The 26330-nt window shown below is 44.7% G+C and overlaps 1 protein-coding gene across 1 annotated transcript in view; it reads right to left on the reverse strand.

The window, feature by feature from the left end:
- The window catches only part of CLDN10 (claudin 10), a 126644-nt gene extending 102085 nt beyond the window's left edge, over positions 1–24559 (reverse strand). Inside the window, exon 1 of the mRNA XM_008260102.4 lies at positions 24115–24559. Coding sequence (XP_008258324.1) covers positions 24115–24328 — 214 coding nt within the window. The 5' untranslated portion in view covers positions 24329–24559. The remainder of the gene's footprint in view (positions 1–24114) is intronic.
- Positions 24560–26330: the final 1771 nt, after the last annotated feature.

The raw sequence follows: 26330 nt of genomic DNA on the forward strand, positions 1-26330 counted from the left end.
TGGCTCCTGACTTCTACCTGGCCCAGCCCCTGCTGTTGGAATCTGGGGAGTAAACCAACAAATGGGAGACCTCTGGTCTCTCTCTCTTTATCTGCCTTTTGAGTAAAATAAACAAATAATTTTAAAGCCCCCTCCACACACACACACACACACTCTTTCAGGGCTATAGGAAATACTTCTTGGTGCAGTGTATTAGATGTAGGCAGTTTATTTGAGCATTGCAATGGGCTTGTAGCTCTAGAAGGAATTATATTTATCAGAAGCTAATTGACAAGTAGACCAAACCTTCATATATTTCTAAACACATTGAGAAAACTACATTCCATTTAATCTATCCATGCCCTAACATTGGCTCCTTGTTTGTCAAACTATAGCCTTCAATATTCAATGAAACAATAGAAAGAACAAGAAACACCATGACTGAGTGTTGCTGAATAGGCTAGGAGAGGTAAGGCGAGGTTGGTGCACATTTTATAGAAAGTGTAATTATTGCATATCTGGCAGCATTTTAGGGCTGTTTCCTGCTGTTCCCACAGTTCCTTCTGTTCCCACTGGAACCTCAGCTCCATGAGGGCCAGGAGTTTGCCTGTCATTTTCTGCTGTGTCCCTTGTTCTTAGAACAATGAACAGTACACAGGGGACTCAATATCTGTAGACTCAATAAATGAATCAATGTGTCTCATCCACTGAGTAGAAGAAATTCTGGACCCAGTGCTGAAGACCAAAGAAAGAACTTCCTTGTTCCATCAGTGACTCTTATGGTCCCCAAATCTCCTTTAATGTATTCCCTCCCTCTGTTCCTCCCTCCCTCCCTCCATCCATCCACACAGCATCTATTTTTTATTTTTTGACAGGCAGAGTGGACAGTGAGAGAGAGAGAGAGAGAGAAAGAGAAAGGTCTTCCTTTTCCGTTGATTCACCCCCACCCCCCAATGGCCACAGTGGCCAGCACACCACGCCAATCTGAAGCCAGGAGCCAGGCGCCTTCTCCTAGTCTCCCATGCGGGTGGCAGGGCCCAAGCACCTGGGCCATCTTCCACTGTACTCCTGGGCCACAGCAGAGAGCTGGCCTGGAAGAGGGGCAACCGGGACAGAATCCAGCGCCCTGACCGGGACTAGAACCTGGGGTGCTGGTGCCGCGGGCAAAGGATTAGCCTATTGAGCTGCGGCGCTGGCCAACACACAGCATCTTTCAATGAGCATCTTATTTGCCTGCAACTTTGTTGCTTGTTGGCTTTAAAGATAAAAAGAATAAAGTGGAAACTCCCAAAGAGCACAGGATCCCAGCTGTTAGAGAGGAGTCTGAGGAGAGATGAGATGAGAAGGGAGTCAACTCAGCCCAAATATGGGAAACACTAGCAGTATTTCAGAAGGAGGGAATGACAGAGAACAACAGCAGGTGAGCTGAGCTGGGACTTGACAAATGTAAACTTCCCGCCACAGGAAAGGTCAAGGAGCCATTGAGCTCTAATTACAGCTTCCACCTCCCAGCAGTTGTACACCTTGAGTGAGACTGAGTTCCAAGCTATAAGAAGATTGTGAATAACCGAATGTATGTGTATTTAATAGCTAATAAAACTAATGTGTGGGGCATAGTGAGACCAAAGTTAGCATCAATGTGGAGCCATAGGAAAAATACAATACTCTGAAAGTGAAACATGCCTCTCTCGCTCGCTCTCTCCTTCCTACAGGGTCATATCACATCTATACTGCGTGACATGCTGTGGGGAAATAAGGACAATCAGCAGCTAGAGGCTGCCTGCCTGGACACATGGCCTAACCCACGAGATGCAGTATATTTATCTGCAACCAGTGGGAGGCCAAGACCAGGCTGTTCCAGCCCAGGGTACCCAGGAGAGCCAACAGCTAAATTTCCAGGAATTTTTTTCATGCATGTTGAAATATAGGCACTTACAGAATAAAGTATGCAAACTTACAATTTAGACTTGTTATATGAGAGTCTTTAAAAAGTTTATGGAAAGTATATATTATGGAAAACTATGCATGGATTTCAAAATTTTGGTATCAAAATAAACTTATCTTTTTTAAAAAGATTTATTTGTTTGATTGAAAGGCAGAGTCACAGAGAAGCAGAGGCAGAGAGAGAGAGAGAAAGGTCTTCCATCTGTTGGTTCACTCTCCAGAGCTGCACCAATTGGAGCTGCACCAATCTGAAGACAGAGCCAGGGGCTTCTTCCAGGTCTCCCAAGTGGGAGTAGGGCCCAAGAAATTGTGCCATTGTCCACTGCTTTCCCAGGCCAGAGCAGAGAGCTGGATTGGAAATGGAGCAGCTAGAACTTGAATTGGCACCCATATGGGATGGGTGCAGATGCCAGCTTTATCTGCTATGCCACAGGGCTGGCCCTTGAGTTTACCTTTTAATCCCATTTTCCATGAACTTTTTGAATTACCCTTGTATAAACCATCAATCATGTCAAAATCACACTTATTCCTCAGCTGTAGCCATTAGTTGGCCATAGACACAAAAATGCAGCAAAAATAAAGAAAAGCATTCTGTGAGATTTTTTTGGCTATACCAAATTCATGATAAAGAACTTTGTTGGGGCCAGTGTTGTGGCGTAGCAGGTAAAGCTTCCGCCTACAGTGCCAGCATCCTATATGGGTGCTGGTTTGAGTCCTGCCTGCTCCACTTCCAATCCAGCTCTCTGCTATGGCCTGGTAAAGAAGTAGAAGATAGCCCAAGTCCTTGGGCCCCTGCACCCGTGTGGAGACCCAGAAGGAGCTCCTGGCTCCTGGCTTTGGTTCTGCTCAGCTCCAGTCGTTGTGACCATCTGGGGAGTAAACCAGCAGATGGAAGACCTCTCTCTCTGCCTCAGCCTCTCTGCAACTCTGCCTTTCAAATAAAATAAATACATCTTAAAAAAAGAACTTCCTGTTTTATTATTCTTTGTAATTTGTATCAGTTTTCTTTATATCAGTGAAATTCAAAATAAGCCTATGCACCAATATACGTACACATATGAACATGTGTGCAACCTTTTACCTGTATCCATAGGCAGTTTTTTTGGAGCTCTGGTTGTTAAGTATTTTATCAAAACACCATCATCTAAAACTATAATGCAGCATACAAAGTAATGAATGACCAAAGAGTTGCATAGGGTTTGAAAACTGAGGAAAAAGGCAGATTTCCTAAGAGAACTTAGAAGGCAGCTACCACAGGCTGCAAGGAGGGCTGAGAATCAGCAGAGGCCCCAGCAAAAGAAATCAAGGGCTTGACTTGTCCAACTAGTCTATGTGGGTATAAGGGAAGTAGCTTCCTACTCTAACCAGGTCACCACCTGCCTGAGGCTGTCCTGGGAACCAAAATGGGTGTAGTCCCTGTTGAACCACAGATGGATTTATAAGAAGATGGAATGAGTCAGGTAGTCATCAAGCTTCCAGAAGTGGGAATATTTACCCCCCTCTTAGACTCTAGGGAATGGGCAATATAGAACACACTGGAGGGAAAACTAAAAAGTCCCACTAGCAGAACAAAATAAATTAGCCAGGGATTTCTACATAAAGGATATTTATAAAATTTATTTGAGAGGTAGAGGAACACAGACAATTAGAGAGAAGGTGCTGCTATGCGTTGATTCACTACCCAAATGACCAGGGCTGGGACAGACCAAATCCTCGAGCTGTAAACACAATCTAAGTCCTCCAGGTGGTTGTCAGGCACCCACCCAATTACTTGAGAAAGCACCTGCCACCTCCCAGTGTCTGCACTGGCAGGAAGCTGGAGTCAGGAATGGACCTGGAAATCAAACCCAGATGCTCTATTTTGGGATGTGGGTGTCTTACCTGTGAGGCCAAATACCTATCCCCCAAAGATGTCATTTTTCAGAGGATTTGCAGGCTGAGAATTCAACCTTTATTATGAGAGGCATGAAAATAGGTACCTCACCTCTCCCAAAATATCCTTTTCATTTAAAAATCAGAAGTTGCCTATAAAGTTAGACATCACTTCATCCCTCAGTGACTTTGAAGATTCATGAATTTTCGTGTGATTCAAAGAGTTTCTGAAAGGGCTTAGGACTCTAGCATCAACCCACTCCACCCCTTCCTCCTTCCATGCTCACGTTTGGCTCCCACACCTGCCATCTCTACTGAACCTCCAAGATGAGGCTAGAGTCTAGAGAACCCTTGCCTTCTCACTCTGCAATCAACCCCACAGGAGGCTGGGGAGAGAGGCGCTTGTATTGGTGAACTGTCTCAGGATCAAGTCTTATATAAATCCCTGCAGGGTAGCACAGATTCCTGGCCTGTTACAGCACCCACTCCACAACCTGTTCTGAAGTGGGAAACACCTGCCCATAGATGAACAAAAATGGTTACACTTGGGGTCCTTGGGAAAAGTCTATCTGCACTCAGCAAAGGGAGAGAGCAAGAGAGAGAGAGTTGATGTCCTTAGGCTGGCATGGTGTAAAAAATCTTTTGGGGTTGACGGTGGCGCTAGAATCACAAGTGATAAGAGCTTGTTGACAGAGGTTTGCCTAGCGTCTTCTAAAGAAGAGGTATTGGCACAGAGCACATTGTTTTTACGCTCCTTGTGTGTTTTTAGAGGGAAGACTGATGAAGTTTTAGGGTGTGGTGGGGGGTGTCAGTGGGATGAGAGCCAAGCCATAGTCTTGCTAAGAGTCTGAATTCTCCCCATAAACAATAGCGAGTAGGACATGAGAAGATACTCACAAGTATTGCTAGAGTAGTTTAGATTAAGGAGGAGAATTCACGAGAAATCTGAGTTTCTGCCTAGATTCCATCTGAACTGGGCCACAATAGTAAAGATGATGTCAGTTGTTCCCACAGGTGGGTGTAATAGATGACACAACTTTACACATAGGATAAATAAAATAGAAAGCAAAGTAGCATTGCATTAAGGGACGTGTCAAATTTATAAGTCTTCTCTCCCTATTTAATAATACAGGCAAGTACATGTCCTGACTGTTGATGTACAATGTAATGCTTTATCCACTTTAGTATTTTTTTTGTTCTAGTACTATTGTTTGAACTCTGTAATTAACACACAATTATTCTTAGGTGTTTAAATTTTAACTGAAAAGTGATCCCTGTTAGGAATCTGGAAAACATTATGCTGAGTGAAATAAGCCAGTCCCAAAGGGACAAATATCATATGTTCTCCCTGATTGGTGACAACTAACCGAGCACCAAAAAGGAAACCTGTTAAAGTGAAATGAACACTATGAGAAATGGTGACTCGGTCAGCCCTTGCCCTGACTGTTGATGAACAACTTAATACGTTATCCCTCTTAGTATTTTTTTTATTTGTTCTACTTAATACTTTTGGTTGAATTCTGTAATCAATACACAGTTATTATTAAGTGTTGAAACTTAACTGAAAAGTGATCACTGTTAAATATAAGAGTGGGAATAAGAGAGGGAAGAGATGTGCAATTTGAGACATGCTCAAGCTGACTTGCCCCAAACGGCAGAGTTAGAAACATACCAGGGGATTCGAATTCAATCCCATCAAGGTGGCATGTACCAATGCCATCTCACTAGTCCAAGTGATCAATTTCAGTTCACAATTGATCACACTGATAGGTCTAAGAGTCAAAGGGATCACACAAACAAGACTAGTGTCTGCAAATACTAACTGATAGAATCAAAAAGGGAGAGAACTATCCAACATGGGAAGCAAGACACACAGAAGACTCATAGAATGGCAGATGTCCTAAACAGCACTCTGACCTCAGAATCAGCCCTTAAGGCATGTGGATCTGGCTGAAAAGCCCATGAGAGTATTTCAGGCATGGAAAGCCAAGACACTTTGGAAAAAAAAAAAAAAGACCTAAATGAAAGATCTCCACAAGTGAGATCCCAGTGGAAAGAACAGGTCATCAAAGGAGGTACCTTTCTCTGAAGGGAGGAGAGAACTTCCACTCTGACTACAACCTTGTCTAAATATGATCAGAGTCGGTGAACTCAGGGGGCTTCCATAGCCTTGGCAGCTCATGACAAGAGCCTAGGGTGATTACTGAGGCCATAAACAAGAGTGTCAATTTGTTAAGTCAACAACAGGAGTCACTGTGCACTTACTCCTCATGTAGGATCTCTGTCCTTAATGTGCTGTACATTGTGCTTTAATGCTATAACTAGTACTCAAACAGTATTTTTTACTTTGTGTTTCTATGTGGGTGCAAACTGTTGAAACCTTTACTTAATATATGCTAAACTGATCTTCTGTATATAAAAAGAATTGAAAATGAATCTTGATGTGAATGGAAGGGGGGAGGGAGAGGGAAAGGGGAGGGTTGCGGGTGGGAGGGAAGTTATGGGGGGGAAGCCATTATAATCACTAAGCTGTACTTTGGAAATTTATATTCATTAAATAAAAGTTAAAAAAATAGTAATACAAGCAAGTACAAACCTTTAAGAAGCTAAGGGACACACTTGAGTGTGGAGTGTGTCTGGTCAGGGACTAGGGGGAGTAAGAGAAAATCCTGACAGTAAAAAAATTCAGATAGGAAATAACTTATTGTTAGAAAATGATTTCTACTTCTCATCTCAACTATTTGAGTTAAAATAAAGTAAAGCCAAGAAAGAATGACTATTTCCAAACCAATCATCTTCCGTCGTGCTTTGAAATAGAGATAACCCAAAAGGTACCAGTTATCTTGAGAAGGTTCTGGCTCATAATTGAGTCTATTTACAGTGAATGGCACTTTATGTTTACTTTGCACTTTTGCAGAGCTGCTCCCAACATTCATGAACTTGAGCCCCCACAGTAACATCCATGCTGCCTGCCCACTCTTCTGAATCCAGCAGACGAGGAGCTGGAGAGCGCTTTTTCTGCTGACTGTGGTCATGCATGGCTGGATGATTTATGGCCAAGACCAACCACCACATCATATCTCAAAGTCATTAATTACCAAGAGAGGGACTCAGCTCAGAACCACTCAGGAGAGAAAGTTTTCAGGGAGTGAATCTTTTTAAATAACCAGAGCCCTTTAAAAAAAAAAAGTCATACTTTGATTTTTTTTTTCCTGGTATCTTTCAAATACACAGATGTTTTCTACTGCCCACAGAGACTATTGTGAATGGTGCCTGATATTTTTCATAACATTAACATCTGAATGAAAGGACCAGATGTTACTGTATAATGACACAAGACCAAGGACAAAACTGGAGGGTCAAGGAAATGTTCCAAATGTCAAAAGGGTGCTTTTCAGAAATGGCCAGTTTTAAGAAATTGCCATTGATGATCTTGGTAGCAAAGCCTGAAGCCTGGAAAAGATGACAGGAGATGGCCTTTGAGCCCTGGGAAAATAAAGGGCTCCCTTGGAGGCCAGCATGAGTCCCTAAGAGCAGGAAATGCAGCTGAGACACGTCCTCTTCTGGAAAGCATATTAGGATGCTTTGCAACGTCTATCATGCTGATCCTTGGGACCAGAAGGTACCATGTGGGATGGGAACCAAGGGAGAGCACAGGGAGGCAGTAACTTGAGTCAGAAACAGGACAAAGCTTCCCACTGGGAGATGAGGAAGGGGCTGGACACAGGTGGGTTTTACAGGGTTTGGCATCGACCTCCTGTGCAGTTTGAAGAAGCGGCAGGCAGGCGTTCTGTGGCTCCAGGTTTCCAGCCTGGGAGACCAGGTGGATGGAGAAGCAAGGTAGTGAGGAGGGGGCTGTGGAGAGGTCAGAAGCAGAGAGCTTGGTGAAAGCTAGGATCAGCTCTTCAGAAAAGCAAGACGAGAAATGCACAGCCCTCCTCCTGGATTGGAAGGGGAGAGAAGTCTTAACTCCTGCAGGAGGAATCCCACAGAAACCTTGGGGGCTGTGCAGAAGGTTCTTAGGCAATGTTTATCCAGGAGATTAGCTAATACCAAGTGGGGCAGGCCAGGAGTCACAGCAGTCATGATAGACAACACTGTGAGATGGGTTAACAACAATAGAAACAACAATGGCACTTGCAAATATTAACTCGTTTCATCTTTCTCCTAAGGAAGATATAATGATCTCATCTGTAAAATAGAGAGGTTGAGTTACTAAGGCAAAGTCACACGGTCGGCAAGGACAGACGGGATGGGAACAGCGTGTGAGGCGTCCACGTCTGTGCTCTGGGAGGAAGGAGGAAAAGCAGAGTATCTGCAAGGTGCCAGCTCCCAGCTTCCACGCATGGGAATACCTAGCCGCCGGCAACCTGCAAGGAGGCAGGACTATGTATAGAACGTCCCAGCAGACGGAGACGGTGTGATAGAAGGTCATTTCCTGGCACCCTGTAGGCCTGAGCGAGACATTGGAGAGGCAGGCAAGGAGCTTGGTTCTCTGCGCTGACTCTTGCTCCAGTGTGCAGGGCTCTGCCCATGGTGCTGGTCTTCAGCCGTGTCTGTCCAGGGGCGGACACTGCTAACTGCCTGTGCAAATGTTAGTCTCCGAGTCCGTCTTTCCCTCTGATGTCTGCTGTGTGTGATACACGAGAGGTGTCTGCAGGCTGAGTGTTTGTGTGTCTGTGAACAGTTAAGTATGGAGGCTATGTGGTTTTACACGCGTTAATAGGCATCTAGGTAGGGGTAGCACTTGGACAGAGAACCTGAATCTGTGTGTGTTTGTGCCTGTGTGCATGACTGTAAGACAAATAAGTGTTTGTGTTTGTGTGTGTGTGTGTGTGTGTGTGTGTGTAGATTGCATGGTGAAAAATGTGGAATGTGTGCATGCTGGCTGTAGGGTGTGTATATTTGTGTGTGTGATGCATAGAGGTGTCTACATGGTGAGTGCTTGTGTGTCTGCACAGTGAGCTGCAGAACCTGCGTTTTGAGTGCATGTTTGTGTGTGTGCATGTGCACATGCTTGCGTGTGTGATGTGGGCAACTGGTATGAGTTTGTCTACATGGTAAGGGACCGTATGGATGAGTAGTGAGCTGTAGAACCTGCCTGTGTGATGTGGGCACACTGGCATGAGTTTGCTTGTAATTCCAGATGGAGTCGGGGCAAAAACTGGACAACTCGTCACCCTGGACAAAGGCAGGTCACCTCCCACCCCATCCAAGCACTCTCGCAGGGATCCCCAAGGGCACAGAAAGCAGTGACAGAAGGGGTAAGCAAAGGAGCGGCTGCACTCCGGCAACCCGCGGGAATCCACAGGGCCCCTCGCAAGCCAGCTTCAGAGCTGGAGCAGCTCAGCACTGCCTGGTCCTGCTCTCACTGGCCTCTCTGAGGTCACGATGGGGAGGGTCGCTAGCGGGTCAAGGGTATTTTCTCAGACGCAATCAATGATCTATCCACACATGCGCAGATTCCAACCCCTCTGCTTCTCCCCTCCCCCAGGCAGGCTCCGAGAGTTCTTTCCAGGGCATAGTTGAGAGGGAGAAACTGAGTTCTGATGAGAAGGAGGCCTGGAGGCAGCAGGAAGGAGGTGATGATCAGCAGGGTCCCCAGGGTAGAGTTTGCATCGGGTCTGAACTGAGCCACCAAGCGGGCTGGGATGAGGGATAGGATGGCCAGAAGACAGGTCTACACCTGTACACCTGCAACCTAGACAGCAGTGGGGGGAACAGAGTGAGGGTTGTGAGGTCCAGGTCTAAACAGGAGCGCGGGCATCAGCTGCCCTCCAGAAACTGGATGGCCGGAGGAGAGTGGTGAGAAGCCAGAGGCAGGGCTCTGTGCCCTGGAAGGACGCCAGCCTCACGGAGGAGCCAGTTGCGTGAGAACTTTTAAATGAGTCTGACAGAGCAGGCGGAAATTCTCAGTTTCCAACAGCTCAAGGCTTGCTGGTGGAAGCGTGTAAGAACATCTGGCAGTAGTAAGATAAGGAGACGGGGCAGGCATTGGGCCTAGCAGCTAGGGTACCCACATCCCACATGGGAGTACCTGGGTCTGATTCCCGGTTCCAGTCCCGGAGCAGCTTCCTGTCAATGCAGACCCTGGGAGGCAACAGTGATGGCTCAAAGAGTTGGGTCCCTGCCACTCACGTGGGAGAACTGGATCCTGTTTCCAGCTTCCGACTTCAGCCAGGCCCAGTCCCAATGTTTGCAGGAATGTGGGGAGTGAACCAGCAGTGGATGGGAGATCTCTGTCTCGATTTTTCCTCTGCCTCTCCCATATATTTTTTAAAAGGCAGAGAGAAAATTTCTCCCTACCCACTTCACCAAAAGTCCTTATTTTGCATTCCAGCAAAAATCAGTCTCCCAATGGGATGACTGATCTAATTTTTTAGACATGGAGTATGTTTAGTTATATACTTACACAGTTCTAAAATATTAATCCAGGCCGGCGCCGTGGCTCACTAGGCTAATCCTCCGCCTTGCGGCGCTGGCACACCGGGTTCTAGTCCCAGTAGGGGCGCTGGTTCTGTCCCGGTTGCCCCTCTTCCAGGCCAGCTCTCTGCTGTGGACAGGGAGTGCAGTGGAGGATGGCCCAGGTGCTTGGGCCCTGCACCCCATGGGAGACCAGGAGAAGCACCTGGCTCCTGCCTTCGGATCATCCAGCAGTGCAGTGGAGGATGGCCCAAGTACTTGGGCCCTGCACCCCATGGGAGACCAGGAGAGGTGCCTGGCTCCTGCCTTCAGATCAGCGCGGTGTGCCGGCCGCAGCGCGCCGGCCATTGGAGGGTGACCAATGGCAAAGGAAGACCTTTCTCTCTGTCTCTCTCTCTCACTGTCCACTCTGTCCATCAATAAATAAATAAATAAATAAAATATTAATCCAAAATATTTCAAAGGCAGGGCTTGTCTCCCATCTGCACTACTCAGCTCTGTGTCTAGATTAAATTTTCTGTGGCCGGCGCTGTGGCATAGCAAGTAAAGCTGCCACCTGCAGTGCTGGCATCCCTTATAGGTGCTGGTTCAAATCCCAGATACTCCACTTCCCATCCAGTTCTCTGATGTGGCCTGGGAAAGCAGTAGAAGATGGCCCAATTCCCTGGGCCACTGCACCTGCGTGGGAGACCTGGAAGAAGCTACTGGCTCCTGGTTTTGGATAAGCCCAGCTCTGACCTTTGCGGTCATTTGGGGAATAAACCGGCAGATGGAAGATTCTCTCTCTTTCTGCCTCTGCTTCTCTGTAACTCTGCCTTTCAAATAGAAATAAATCTTTTTTTAAAAATAGAATAAAAGTTTTGGTAGAGCTCTGTGGATCTGCTTAGGATGCTTCAAAACATCCATCAGAAACAGGGAAGTATTATTTCTTCTATTAATTCAAACTCAGAGGCTTAAAAATAATATTAATGTAACATACACTCACATATCACGATATTTATTACTGTAACTCATGTCTCTCTGGGCTGGGAGCATCCCCTGAGCAGAGACAAGAGTGGTTTTTTTTTTGCTTTACTTCTAGGTGCCCAGAAGAGTCCAGTAGGAGCTGCTACTGTGGTGTGGCAGGTTAAGCCTCTGTCTGTGATGCCAGCATCCCATATGGGCACTGATTCAAGTCCAGCTGCTCTACTTATGATCCAGCTCCCTTCTAATGCACCTGGAAAAATAGCGGAAGATGACCAAATACTTGGGCCCCTGTACCCACATGAGAGACCTGAAAGAAGCTCCTAGCTCCTGGCTTTAGCTTGGCCTAGGCCCAGCCATTACAGCCATTTGTGGAGTGAACCAGTGAATGGAAGACCTCTCTCGCTTTCTGTCTCTCCTCCTCTCTGTATAAGTCTGCCTTTCAAAATAAATAAGAAATTTTAAATAGAGTCCAGCAGTTGTCCAAAAATATGGATTTTTAAAATATTCCTCTTTTTCACATGTTTAAAGAATCTTGGCGGGCCGGTGCCGCGGCTCACTAGGCTAATCCTCCGCCTGCGGCGCCGGCACCCTGGGATCTAGTCCCCATCAGGGCACCGGATTCTGTCTCGGTTGCCCCTCTTCCAGGCCAGCTCTCTGCTGTGGCCCGGGAGTGCAGTGCAGTGGAGGCTGGCCCAAGTGCTTGGGCCCTGCACCGCATGGGAGACCAGGAGAAGCACTTGGCTCCTGGCTTCGGATCAGCACGGTGCGCCAGCCGCGGCGGCCATTGGAGGGTGAACCAACGGCAAAGGAAGACCTTTCTCTCTGTCTCTCTCTCACTGTCTACTCTGCCTGTCAAAAAAAAAAAAAAAAAAAGAATCTTGGCTCTCTCATACAGAAAATCACTTGAGCAATTACCTGGTCTTCCCAGCCATGTTGGAATCTCTTCTAGAACCTTTTGAACAGATAGTGGTCAGCCTTATCTGGGTGCTTCTAGACAGTTTTTTTTAATTGTATGTTTATTTACTTAAAATGCAGTTACACACACACATGCGTGTGCACACACACACACACACACACGCAGATTTTATATGTGCTGATTCACCCACCAAATGGCTGGGCAGGGGCAGGCTAAAGCCAGGAGCTGGAACTCCATCTGGATCTCCCATGTGGTCCCAAGCAACTGGGCCATCTTCTGCTGTTTTCCCAGATGCATTAGCAAGGAGTTGGATCAGAAGTAGAACAGCTGGGACTCAAACTGGCACTCATTTGGGATGCTGGCATTGCAGGTGGTGACTTAACCCACTGCATCACAATGCTGGCCCCTCTGGCCAGATTTTAATGAGATAGCCTGTTCTATTATGGGGCAACTCTAATAGGAATTTCTTCTCCAGAGTCATCCTAAATCTTACTCCCAAATGTCATTTGCCCAATAATCTTGGGGCATTCTCCCACTTCCCACAACCCCATATATTTTTCCCTCTTTCCCAGGTGAACAAATGTCATTGTGAAGCTATTACAAGACCTCTTTCCTTCTCACCAGCCTCCTGTGGAATCCATGAATGTGGTTTATGCCCAGTTCCTTAAAGCACAGTGTGCAAGACCAGAACTATACAAACTGACTACAGCGTATGGCAAGGGGCTTTGCTCTCCTGATTTTGCTATTCAAGATGTACTGATGGCATCCAAAATTGCATGAATCTTTACAGCTACCACACTTGCCTCGTGGCTTATATTAAGCATCTAAAAAGCACAGTTTAACAATTAAACTATTTTATACAATTGATTTTTCAAAGCCAAATGTGAAGACTCTGATTGCTTGAAATATTGATGTGTATTGGAAAATACTATTGTAGAAGAAGGGACGGGTGTGTGTGTGTTGGGATCTGTTCGTGACCAGCTTTCCCCAGCACACTTGCCCACCTGGTCTCCTAGCAGGAGTCCTCAGGGATCATCTTTGACCCCTCTCAGTCCTCAGGAGTCACAAAGACTCATCATCTCTACTTGAGTATCTTCTTTTCTATTGCCTCTACTGCCCCCTCTGTTCAGGCTCGAACATGAAATACTGCAGGATCTTTGTAAAATGCAGATCTTATCAGGGACTCCCTGCTTAACATATTCCAGTAGCTCTCCAGCTCCTTCAAGACAGATCTGAATCCCTGTGAGGAGCTTCAAGGTCCCTGTGCGAATCCCCCCTTATCTACTTTTTGTTGTTGTTGTTGACAGGCAGAGTTAGATAGCGAGTGAGAGAGAGAGACAGAGAGAAAGGTCTTCTTTCCATTGGTTCACCCCCCAAATGGCTGCTATAGCTGGCGCACTGTGCTGATCCGAAGGCAGGAGTCAGGTGCTTCCTCCTAGTCTCCCATGCAGGTGCAGGGCCCAAGCACTTGGGCCATCCTCCACTGCACTGCACTCCCTGGCCACAGCAGAGAGCTGGACTGGAAGAGGAGCAACCGAGACAGAATCCGGCACCCCGACTGGGACTAGACCCCCAGGGTACCAGCGCCACAGGAAGAGGATCCCCTTATCAGCTGGCGCCACGGCTCACTAGGCTAATTCCTCCAACTTGCGGTGCCGGCACACCGGGTTCCAGTCCCGGTTGGGGTGCCGGATTCTGTCCCAGTTGCCCCTCTTCCAGGCCAGCTCTCTGCTGTGGCCCGGGTGTGCAGTGGAGGATGGCCCAAGGCCCTGCACCCCACGGGAGACCAGGAGAAGCACCTGGCTTCTGCCATCGGATCAGCGCAGTGCGCCGGCCACAGTGTGCCGGCTGCGGCGGCCATTGGAGGGTGAACCAATGGCAAAGGAAGACCTTTCTCTCTCTCTCTCTCACTGTCCACTCTGCCTGTCAAAATAAATAAATAAATAAATAAATAAATAAATAAATAAATAAAAAAGAGGATCCCCTTATCTACATTTGCAGTCCGATCTTTCACCTCCCCCTGTAGATGTCTTCAGTTTCAGCTGCTCCAATTACTGGCTGTTTCCTGATGCACGGGGCTCCCTCCTGCTTTAGGCCTTTGCTAGTGGGTGCCAGGCGTTGTTATAACCCTCACCACCACCCTCTGGAGTAGAGAACGTTCCCATTTCACAGGCAGGGGAGCCCCCATGGTAAGCACTCTGCCCACAGTGATAGGGTTAATAAGTTGTGGAGCTGGACAGATCCCTTCACCTGAAGTGCCCTCCCTCCCGTTCTCCTTGACAGACATCTGTTCACAGTTCAAGACAGTTCTGGCGTCAGCTTTCCTGGGGCGTCAGCTTTCCTGGGACGTCTGGCTGCCCCTGAACCTAACTGTCAGCACTTACTCTGAGCTAATTGTTCAAATGGTTGTTTGTTTTCCCCTAAGAGTACTTCCTTGAGAGAGACCTCTGTCAAGAGCCCAGGGCCTACGTTCTTTCTTCATCAGCAAGCTAGCGAATGCTTTGAAGAACTGGTTCATTAATAAATAAATGCCTTAATTATTTAAGGGTTCCTTCAGCAGCTGTAATGATGGCATCCTAGCATTGTGCCACATTGTTGGCCTCTGGCAATCAGTTTTTCCTGTGATGCACACAAAAAAACTGACAATAGTTGAACTGTAGACCAACTCACTCCTGAAAATCTGCTCAATTCTCCCAACTTCATTTGTGAGCAGTGTAGTTTTCTGTAACAGACCCTACCTGACAGCGCACAGTGGGAGGAAGCTTTGAGATGACACAGCCTTGGAAGACACCTCCCTCCAAATGAGATTCAGTCTGTGTGTAATGGTGGAATGTGTGTGGCACAGGCTCAGTGGAGTTGAAGGCCGCCTGTGAGTCAGAGGGATGACCCCTGTGAGAGAGCGGCCTAAAGGTTCTACATGACACAGTCGCCAGGAGAAAACAGTCACTGACAATCAGATGAGCCAAGGCCCCAAGGCCCAGTGGAACATCAACACCGCTGCCTTGTTGCCCTGCCTATGCAAGCGTCATGACAGATGTAGTCTCCACACCGTATTAACTGTATTTTCTTATTTTCTGTCTTCTCTATGATCAGCCATCTGAGTCCTTGTGGATGGGTGAGAGATTGTCTCCTTCCTCCAGGGCAATCGAAGATAACAAGTGACCCCAGCAAGCACGTCCTTCCTATGTGAACCAAGCAAACCAAAGCCCATAGCCCCAGAACCCCTTTTATCAACCTCTTACACATTGACCATCCCACGAATGGGAACCAGACAACTTGGGACAGCACCTAGATCCCAGAGTCTGGCCTACAGAAATGATCCAAGCCAGCAATCCCACACATGCTTACCCTGGCATTAAAGGAATGAGTTATGGATGGGAGTGTGCCTCACACGTTTCCGTCACACACAAGGCACAGTAAAGAGGTGGGTGTGTGCCTAGCAGTTACGATGCTTGAATCCCGTATCAGAGTGCCTGGGTTCAACACCTGACTCCAATTTCTTTCATTCCTTTTTCTTTTTTTTTTTTTTTTTTTTTTTCATTTGAGAGGCAGAGATACACACACACACACACACACACACAGACTGGGGGGGGGGATGAATAAATGAATTTGATTGGTTTATTCCCCAAATTCCCCCCAATGGCTGGGGTTGGGACAGGACAAAACTGCGGGCTAGGAACTCAATCCTAGTTTCCCATAGGCAGTGGGGACCCAACTGCTTGAGCCATTGCCTGCTGCTTCCTAGATTCTACCCTAGCAGAATTGGGAGCTGGAGCCAGGATGCAAACTCATCTTCAACACTTGGCTTCTTGATAATTCAGACCCCAGGAGGCAGTGGCAATGGCTCAGGCAATTCAGTATCCACTACCCATGTGGGAGACCTGGATTGAGTTCCCAGTTCCCAGTGTCAGCCTGGCCCAGCCTTGGCCAACGCAGGCATTAAAGGAATGAATTATGGATGGGAGTCTGCTCTCTCTCCTTCTCTCTTGCTGCCTCTCTTCCTCCCTCTCTTCCTTCCTCCTCCCGCCCAAATACATTAGTTAATTTTAAAGAAAGCCGCAATATTCTACTCTCATCCAGGTTCCTCACCTCTCAGCCTCCTGATCAACTGGGTGCTCTGCTTAGTGCTCCATGCCATACCACGCCTGATGCAGGGATCCAAGTATAAAAATGTCTTCCTTCATGACCATCATTTCCATGTCTGTGTGTCTTACCATACCTGATCTTAAAAAATTAAAACACATACGAGTTGATGTCATGTGAAAAGACTCTTCTCCTTGATCTTTCCCACAGATTTTTGAGCTATGCAACTAGACAATGATGACATCATCACCATCATCATCATCCCAGCCTTTCGGTAACTACAATAGCAGATGAGAAAGCACTTTGTAAAATATAAAGTGCAGGACACAGGCACTTAAAGTCCATCTGAGAGGTGGGCATTGTGGTGCAGCAGGTTAAAAGTCTCCACCTGGGATAACCACATCCCATACTGGTGTGCCTGGGATTGATTTCTGTCTCTGCTTCCAATCCAGCTTGCTGCTAGTACACCCTAGAGGCAGGAGATGAATGCCCAATTATCTGAGTTCCTGCTACCCATGAAGGAGGCCCAGAAAGAGTGCTTGGTTCCCAACTTCAGCCCGGGTCAGCTTTTGTAGACATTTGGGGAGTAAATCAATGGACTGAAGATTCATATTCATTCTCTGTCTCTCTCTCCCCCTCCCTCCCTCTCCTTGTCTGTCACTCTTTTAAATAAATAATAAAACTTGAAAACAACCATCTGAATAAGCTTATGTTACATGATCAATGTTTTCATTAATTACATATCAGCTAGATTATGATAGTTGCTTATCATGTACCAGAAATCATTTCACTTAACCTTGACAACAGTTCTATGAACTGTTATCATCCCCATGTACAGATGAGATCGAGCTTTTGAGAGGATGAATAATTCGCTCAAGTTTGTATAGTTATGTGAGCTATGATTCAATCAATATATTAAACTGGTATAAAGTTTTACTCATCTCCCAGTGCTGGGAATATCTGTCCTTTTTGGTCATCCAGCATATGAACACATTCCAAGCCTTTTCTCACCATTACCAGCTGTCACAACACATGATGGACACAACAGACAGACCCACATCTTTAGTGTGATTCACTGCCCAATGTGCAGTAGTCCTGCTTTATCAAATGCTATGTTTTGTCCCCACTAAAGCTCAAGCTGAAGTTGGATCCTAACATGGCAATTGTGAGAGGTACTGGGACTATAAGGCAGTGGGGACATTAAAAAGGATTAATGCTGTTCTCACAGGAGTGTGTTCTCACTCTTACAAGACTGGATTGGTTACCAAAAGAGGAAATTGTTAATAACGAGTCAGGTACCTCCTCTCTTCCCTCCCTCCCTCTCTCTCACACCTAATCCTTCTACACAAGTCTGCTTCCCCTTCCTGCCATAAGTAGAAGCAGCACAAGGCCATCACCAGAATCTAGGCGGATGGCGATGACTTCCCAGCCTACAGAGCTGTCATCCAAAAGAAACCTTCCTTTATAAGTTGCCTGGCCTCAGATGTTTTGCTATAGCAAAAGAAATCAGATGAAGACCGAAGGCATAGCAAACACCAAACACAGTCTGATGAGCACAATAGCCTTTGCGTCATTGTAGACATCACGTCGGACATATCACAAAGGGCCAGAGGCAGACTTCTATCAAGTTTTGGATCCCAGGAATCAGCTACTGTAGTCCAGGTTGGAAATAAATGGGTTGAGCCAAAGTAATGGCCCCCTTCCTACAGTTGAGGTGTGAATTTTCAAGGCACTGAAAGGGGTATTCGTAGAATCTTCATTGTGTTTGGCATTAAATAGGCACTTTGCCTGTTATATCTGTCGTCATATAACAGGTTAGAACGCTGATTCTCAGATATTTTGGAAATATTGAGTCCATCAGATCCCTGAGCCCAAGCCCTAAGATTTCTCAACCTTTTAAAGTATGTAAAAGACATCTGGAGATCTTTTAAAATTGCAGGCTCTGATTAAGTCTGAAATGGGGCCTGAGACTTTGTATTTCTGCTAAGCTCTCAAGGTGATGCTGTGTGCTACACTTCAAGCAGTAAGATTTCAAAGCATTGTGCTTTTTTTAAAAAAAAGATTTATTTTATTTATTTGAAAGAGAGTTACAGAGAGAGGTAGATCCGGGGGGGAGGGGAGTACCTTCCATCCGTTGGTTCGCTCCCCAGATGACTGCAACGGCTAGTGCTGAGCTGATGCGAAGCCAGGAACCTCTTCCAGTTCTCCCACATGGGTACAGGGGCCCAAGGACTTGGGCCATCTTCCCTGCTTTCCCAGCCCATAGCAGAGAGCTGGATCAGAAGTGGAGCAGCCAGGACTCAGACACTCATATGGAATGCCAGCACTGAGGCTAGCGCTTTAACCCAATTTGCCACAGTGCCAGCCCCGCATTGGGCTTTTTAAAATCCCACCTCTAGGAGCTGGTACTGTGACACAGCTGATTAAAGCACTGGCCTGTAGCACCAGCATCGCATATGGGCACTGGTTTGAGTTTTGGCTGCTCCTCTTCCAATCCAGCTCCCTGCTAATGTGCCTGGGAAAGCAGTATAAGATGGTCCAAGTGCTTGGGCCTCTGCACCCTCATGGGAGACCCAGAAGAAACTTCTGGCTCCTGGCTTTGGATTGGTTCAGCTCCAGCCACCGCGGCCATTTGGGTAGTGAACCATCAGATGGGAGACCTCTCTCTCTCTCTCTGCCTCTGCCTCTCCCTGTAAGTCTGTCTTTCAAATAAATAAAATAAATCTTAAAAAAAAAAAAAAAAAACCTACCACTAAAATATACTCATGGCTCTTCTACTTGTTCTAAGCACTTAAGAAGAGATTCCCTCTGCATATATTACATGTTAGAATTGACTTGGAGAATGATTTCTTCTTCTAGTCAATCAATTCATAGACATTTATTAAGTGCCTGCTAGGAACCAGACACAGTGGGAGGTATGGAGATAGCAGGATAAAGTGAGGTCTTAGCCTCAGAAAGAAGAGCTATTGATGGAGACAAATGTCCTGAAAACTCTGATGTTTGCATGAAATAACACCTGAAACATACTGACTTAAGGTACCAAGCCCATTTGGCTTTGATGTCTCATTGATAGCGCCAGCAACATCTTCACCGCAAGACCTGGGCCCTTTTCAGCATTGTGCATTCCAATTTTATTGACACAGAGACACGCTGATGGCTGTGAACCCTGTGTAGGGTCTTCTTTGAAAATACAGTTTACCTACCTTGGGTGTTGATTATGTGCGTTTAACATGAGCCTTTTCTCCCATTCCATGTATATGAGGGAGTCTTCCAAAAACTCATGAAAAAGCGTATTATAACAAAACTGCATGGATTGCAAACTTTTTTTTGAACTAAAACAAACTTATCTTTCCATTCCATTTCTCCACAAACTTTTTATAGTACCTGCATATAAAATTATGCCATTGTTTGTTGGGATGAGAATACATTGAATGTTTCTTGGTCTTCCTTTTAGAGAATTACAAAGATAAAACTTGACCTTTTCTGTATGCTTTCAAGTTTTTATATGCTTTTGTTACACAGCATGAAAATTAATATGAAATTAACTTTAACCTTAAGTTTATTTAATGAAACTAAGTCTCAAAAAAGCAGCACCAGGATTTCAAAAAATAAAAGCTCCTGCCGGATGAATGGTAAATGTCATCCAAGGTATAGATATTTATTAGAAATGTTAGTCATTTTTAAGCACTCAAATTATTAAACTTAATTTTACCACATGAATACCATAATTATTTTCTATTTATCAATTTTTTCATGTATTCACTTGTTTGATCAATCAATTTATTATTGATTTACATATTGCTACTACTTAATCATGGATAAGGCATTGCTACGGTGGGAATGTATGTGTGCACCCAAATCCTAACCCCAGAGATGATGGTATTAGCACATGGGCCCTTCTGAGAGGTGATTAAGTCATGAGGGAAGAACCCTCCTAAATTGGATTTTTTTTTTTTTTTTTTGACAGGCAGAGTGGACAGTGAGAGAGAGAGACAGAGAGAAAAGTCTTCCTTTTTGCCATTGGTTCACCCTCCAATGGCCGCGGCTGCACTCCCGGGCCATGGCAGAGAGCTGGCCTGGAAGAGGGGCAACCGAGACAGAATCCGGAGCCCCAACCGGGACTAGAACCCGGTGTGCCGGTGCCGCAAGGCAGAGGGTTAGCCTATTGAGCCACGGCGCTGGCCACTAAATTGGATTATTTAGAGGCCCCTAAGAGCTGCCTCGTGCCTTCCATGGGAAGGCATAGCTAGAAGGCACCATCCAAGAACCAGAAAATGAGCCCTCACCAGACAGTGAATCTGTCAAGGTCTCAATCTTGAACTTCCCAGCTTCTAGAACTGTGAGAAAAAAGTTTCTGTTGTTTATAAAGCATTCAGTTTATGGTATTTTATTATGGCATCCTGAATAGATGAACACAGACACACATTTCAGCAATGAAGAAATCTAAAAGTTATAACATCATATGCCTCTCCTCTGTCCTTTACATGGAATAAACTTACAGAAAACTCCTTTCTGTAGAAAATCTCAGTAGCCCTATTCATTTGGCATATCAGATACCAGAGTGGGCAGAGAGAGGTGAAGAGATTAGGACGTGTGGAGAGGAGGTTCACACTACCATAGGCAGCTAGGCTTCATTTGCTGGCTGACTTCCAGGCTAGTATTTGGTTTCACTCCACTGAAATCCTGGCACCTTTACTTAGGCCATGTAATCATTGGAGGTCATTTAAACGTATCTGAACCCAGAAGCAGATAAGATTACCATCATGAACATAGAGAGCCGGTCAGGATAATAGATGTAGGGAGAGGAAGGGCCTAATCCTATGAGCAATTAGAATAGCGGAGCCTTTCAGAGCTGTAATGCTTTTGTGACTTTCTACTCCAGGTGGTGAAGCAGGTGAGGCTCTTGGAGTGAAAGGTAGGATCACAGATGCCCTCAGACTGTTGAGTCCAGTCCTCTCAGCTTAGGGAGGAGAAACCTGTGGATGAAGTTCAGAGACTTTCTGCTAAAGCCAAATCTCACAGCTAGGAAAAAAAAAAAGATTGTTGTTTTTAGCCCTTGTTTATATTCCTATGAAACTTTGGTCTATGTACTTTTTACCTCTTGAATATTATGGTTAGTGGTATACAAGGTTGTGATTATAGAGTGGATTGAAATTACGTTTTTGCAAAAAATATAGGGAAGGAAGGAAGGAAGAAGGGGGATTGAGGGAGGGAGATAGAAGGGAAGGAAGTATGGCTATCTTCTTAGGATTGTACCTATAAAATACATGAAATCTGTTCTCTTTATATTAATAAAAATATATGAAAAAAAAAACAAAATTCGAATCTCAATCAGCTGAGTTGTAACCGACTGATTTTCCTTTTGGTAACTCACTCTTCAATTCAGCATGCTCCAGCCTTCATCATGAACTTTCTGTAATCCCATCTATTATTTTGTTCATTCAGTCGTTTTAGCAAAAATCTGGAGCCCACTGCATGCCAGGAGCACAAGGTGAACAAGGTACATCAAGTCCCTGTTCCAAAGAAACCTCTATTGCCTTCACACCCTCCATGTTGCAATATAATAGTTCCTTTCTCCATGAGACATGCATTACTTTCAGAGGTAAAACATCCTTGTTAACACTGACATGAGAAAATACCCCAAACACAACAGAACGAGGCACAGCCTATAGCTGACTTTGTGTCTAAAGACAGTGAACTGGGATCGAATTGAGATCAAGAAGCTTTGATTTTCAAGTCACAATAAGAATGGACTTGCAGGTGTCCCTAAACTTGTAGTAGGAAGTAGTAATTCTTATAACTATAGATCTTCCTTGCCCCAGAAGTTGCCTGTTTAAATAAAATCCTTATAAAAGATGTACTCACTATTACTCCAAATTATTTCATTAAAAAAACCTCCCTCTATTGGGCATCTAAGAAGGTTATATACAAGAAGTTATGGCTCTAGAAACAATGAAGTTACGTAACCACAAGAAAAAAAAATCCTCACAGTTTAAAAAGGTTTTCTGTTTTTCTTTCTTACAGGAGACCTAATCTGGCCTAAGCCTAAGAAGATTTGTCTCAAATTGGCAACACAAGCTTAAATAGTTTATTCTTTTAAGAAGTGATTTAACCATTTGTATCCCTCATTGGTGTTTGAGTTCTTTTCTCCATTGGTTATCATTGTGATCATTGTAACATCTCAGAATCTGTTGGCATCATTGCTTTCCCAATGTTCCCATTGTTGTTTTCAAATAGGAATAAAGGAAAAGCAACCGGCAATGTTAGAAATAACTTCATGAGAATAAGGGAACCCAAACTTATGAGTCCTCATTACCCTTGGAAATACAAATCTTTGTTCCTGGTGTTGAATGTAGATTTCTATGGTAACCCATCTCATAAAGATTTGGGTTCACAATGTTTTGATGGAAGCATTGTCAGTGGACAAGATTCTTCAAAGGCACAGAGAAAGCCATCATGGTTCTTTAACATACTTTGGAGCTCAGGTTGGGCACATGTTTTTCTCAATCACTGGGGATCCTTCAGGAATATAGAATAAAACATAATGAGACAAAACAAGGTCTTAAAAGATAAGCCTAGTTGTGAACAAAAAAGCAAACATAGCCAACATTCCATATCGCCTACTTGCTGCCCAAGGTGGGGACAGGCTGAGTGGGGCATGGAGAAATGACCACTAGAGTTGTGCAGAATGACAAGTGTCTCATGGATACTTTTCTCTTCCTTTTACAGTTTTCCCTGCTTCTAGGGGAATTTTCTATAGTCCAAGGATTAGTTTGGAGATATTCTCAAATAAATTCAGAAGTTGGGACTGAAGAGAGACATAACACTGATTCCTCAAATGGGCACTTAGGAAATACGTGCTGTTTGAGGGCCTAAGTGGTGTGTCCAAGCTTGAACGTTTCCGCTGCTCATCACTAGAGGTCTCCTGTTTTAACTAAGTCTCTTTTTATCCTTTGGCACTCACTGTATGCTAATGACATGCATGCTTGACACAAAATCTTATAAAATATTATGCTTTAGTAACTTCCTAGTTAAATTTTTATTTTGTTTTCTTTTCTGGGGCCGAGGTACAATTCTGCATTTGATTGTGAAAAGTCTGTATTTTACTAAAAAAAAAAAGGGCTATTTTTAACAATCAATCCATAACTTGTGTTAGTTTGTAACCATGTCCAATTTGCAGAAAGTACAGGCAGATAGTGATTCTTATAATGACATAAAAGCAAATAATAGTTGTTTCCCTGAAGGTTTCTTAAGATTTGAAAATGTTTTTTAAAGATCCAAATACATATATATAACAAATAAAATACATATATGTTCCCTCTTTGAGACACATCTACTTGTAATACAGTTCCTAATATGTGTAAAGATGAATGTTTGCCTATACATGTAAACAAACAAAAACCCAAGAGTCCTCTGAAAACAGAATCCCTGCCCTCTTTCAATACATCCTTATCACATGCTCTGTCATTGAAGATACATGTGTATGTGTCTGTATAAAATCTTGGATGGTCTGAGTAAGCATAGGCATTTAGGATAGCATAAGGTTTATGGGAGGGAGAGGGAGAAGAAGTGGGATTAAACAATGATATCTCTTCCAAAGGGAGGTAACCCACCACAATCTCTCCATGACTCAGGCAAATGGAAACTAGCCTTTAAAACAAGCCAGTCACTTCCAGGCTTTCCTTTGGAGTCTACTATTCACATTGAGCATTTCTAAAAGATCTGCAAGTGTGTTCTTAACTTTCCTTTTTCAAATAAACAGCTCACTCTTTAAGCTATCACTAACACACTCCATCCCTCCTAGGCAAGTCTTGGCATTTTCACACTCTGTCTCCACAGGGGTGGCAGCCAAATGTGTACCGCTACCTCAGCATAGCTGGGGGGAAAAGTAACATTTTTCCTTCCACCCCAAACAAAGGTAGGATATTTACCTTCTACTTTGAAGATAGTGAAATGCGGCCGGCAGTGGAAAGAACCCAACGCGTTACCTGCGCAGTTCATCCACAGACCTTGGTACACCCAAGTGGCAGTTATCACCGATGATGCTCGGGTGGTCACTTTCCACTCATTGGATGTGGTGGCTGCGACAAGAGCTCCAAACCCTCCGACACCAAACACCAGAGCCGAGATCTGTGCCCCGGACATGTCGCTCGGCCTTCTGGGGTGACACAGTCCAGATGGAGCGCTTAGGTGGTCTGGGCATGCAGCAGACAGGAACTTCGACAAGGATTACAGCCAGCCGTTGGGAGCAGGTGACAATATTTCATGCTCAGATGCCCGCAGGGAGCACAGGAACTTAGGACAAAGTTTGACTTTCCAGTGGCATCTTAGAGACAGCCTAATACTATCTTCCAGTTTCTTACACGGATATTTACTAAAATTTTATAGATTAATTTAAAAGGTTTTGATTTCACAGCCTTTTTTACCTAGCACCATAGTTAATGCTTAATTTTCAGTTAGCCTGAAGTTTAACGGACCATGCAACTACCAAATATTACAAAGTACAAATTACACAGTAACAGTTAGAGCTTATTTGATCAATTACCTTAGTCTCGCAGGCTTTCGAATCTGTCTCAACAGAAATGGAATCATATTGCAGGTATTCTTCTGTAACTTATTTTTTCACACAGTGTTATGTTTGTGAGATTTATCCGCATTAAGGAATGTAGCTACCTTCATCGAATATTATAGCTGAGGGGTGGGTGTTCAGGCTAGTGGTTAAGACCCCAGTTAATACATTCAAGTCTCACTTTCAGAGTGCCTGTGTTTGACATCATGGCCCTGGTTCAAATCCAGCTTCCTGCCAGTGTGGGCCCTGCGAAGCAGTGGTGATGGCTCAAGTGGTCGGGTCCCTACCACCCACATGGGAGACCTGGATTGAGTTACTTGCTCCCAGCTTTGGCCTTGGCCCAGCCTTAGCCATTGCAGGCTAAGTCAATCAAAAGATGAGGGCTCTTTCTCTCTCCCTCCACCTCTCAAAACATTTTTTTAAAACTTACAATTGAATACAGTACTTCGTTAAATCCTATTTATCCATTTCTCCCAGATTTGAACATGTTTCCCCTTTTCCCTCCAAATAACACTGGCAGAGCTCCTAAGCATTTCTCCTTGCACACGTGAGCAGGTTTCTCCAGTATATATTTTAGAAGCAGAATTATTAGCTTGAAGGAAATAGCCATCTTTAACTTTACAGATAATGCTAGATTTCTTCACTAAGTAGTTATGGTAAATTAAAGTCCACTACATTGGGTGAATCCTTGTTGTTCTACTCCAGATTTATTTTTTAGGCCAGTCTGGCGAGTATCTTGGTATCCACTATGATTGCTAACTTGTATTTTCCAGTTATTAATGACATTGAGCATCTTCCTTGTGTTTACTGGCTCATTGTGGTTTTGGTCTACAATGAAATTTACAACGTCACTCTATCTGTTGTTCGGCAATCTATAATTTCTCTTTAGTTCTATACACACTCAGGAGAGTAATCTTTAGTTGAAGATGTATGTTGCAGATCCCTTGTCCCTGTTTGTGGTTTGTCTTTACCTGATTTGATAAAGAGTCTTCATTTAAGCATAGTCCAATTGATAAAGCTTTTTCTAAATCATTTGTGCTTTTGAGATTTTAAGAAATTCCCCCCTCAAAGACAATCAAAAGTATTAACTCTGTGTTAAATTTTTATGCCACTTTGATGTGTTAATTATTTCAAGCTGAAGGCTCCTGGCGAACAAGTTTTGCAGGATGGGACTTCCTTTGACCTTTGTCAGCCCAAGGACAGATCCTCCAAAGGAAGGCAATTGTCTTGAATCCCAATCCTGGGAATCCCATCATCCAGGGAGAATTAAACTCATGTCACTGGAGACTAGAAATCAGCACCGTGCCCAGACAGGGTTAACACGGGCTGTCACCCCACGTCAATGGAGACTAGAAATCAGCACCGTGCCCAGACAGGGTTAACACGGCTGTCACCTGTTCCTCTGAGAGCCATTCATCCGTCCCCCAAATCACCTGCTTTCCCCTCCCTGTCTATGAAGAGAAAGTAGAAGATTCCAGACCTCAGTGGGTTTTGAGGTCATTCACTTTGCTTTCATGTGATGCCCTGGGATGTAACTGGTTTGGATATCTGTTTTCTGGCCAATCTGCCTACTGTCAG

Source organism: Oryctolagus cuniculus, chromosome 9, assembly GCF_964237555.1.
Source record: "Oryctolagus cuniculus chromosome 9, mOryCun1.1, whole genome shotgun sequence".
Classification (NCBI taxonomy): domain Eukaryota; kingdom Metazoa; phylum Chordata; class Mammalia; order Lagomorpha; family Leporidae; genus Oryctolagus; species Oryctolagus cuniculus.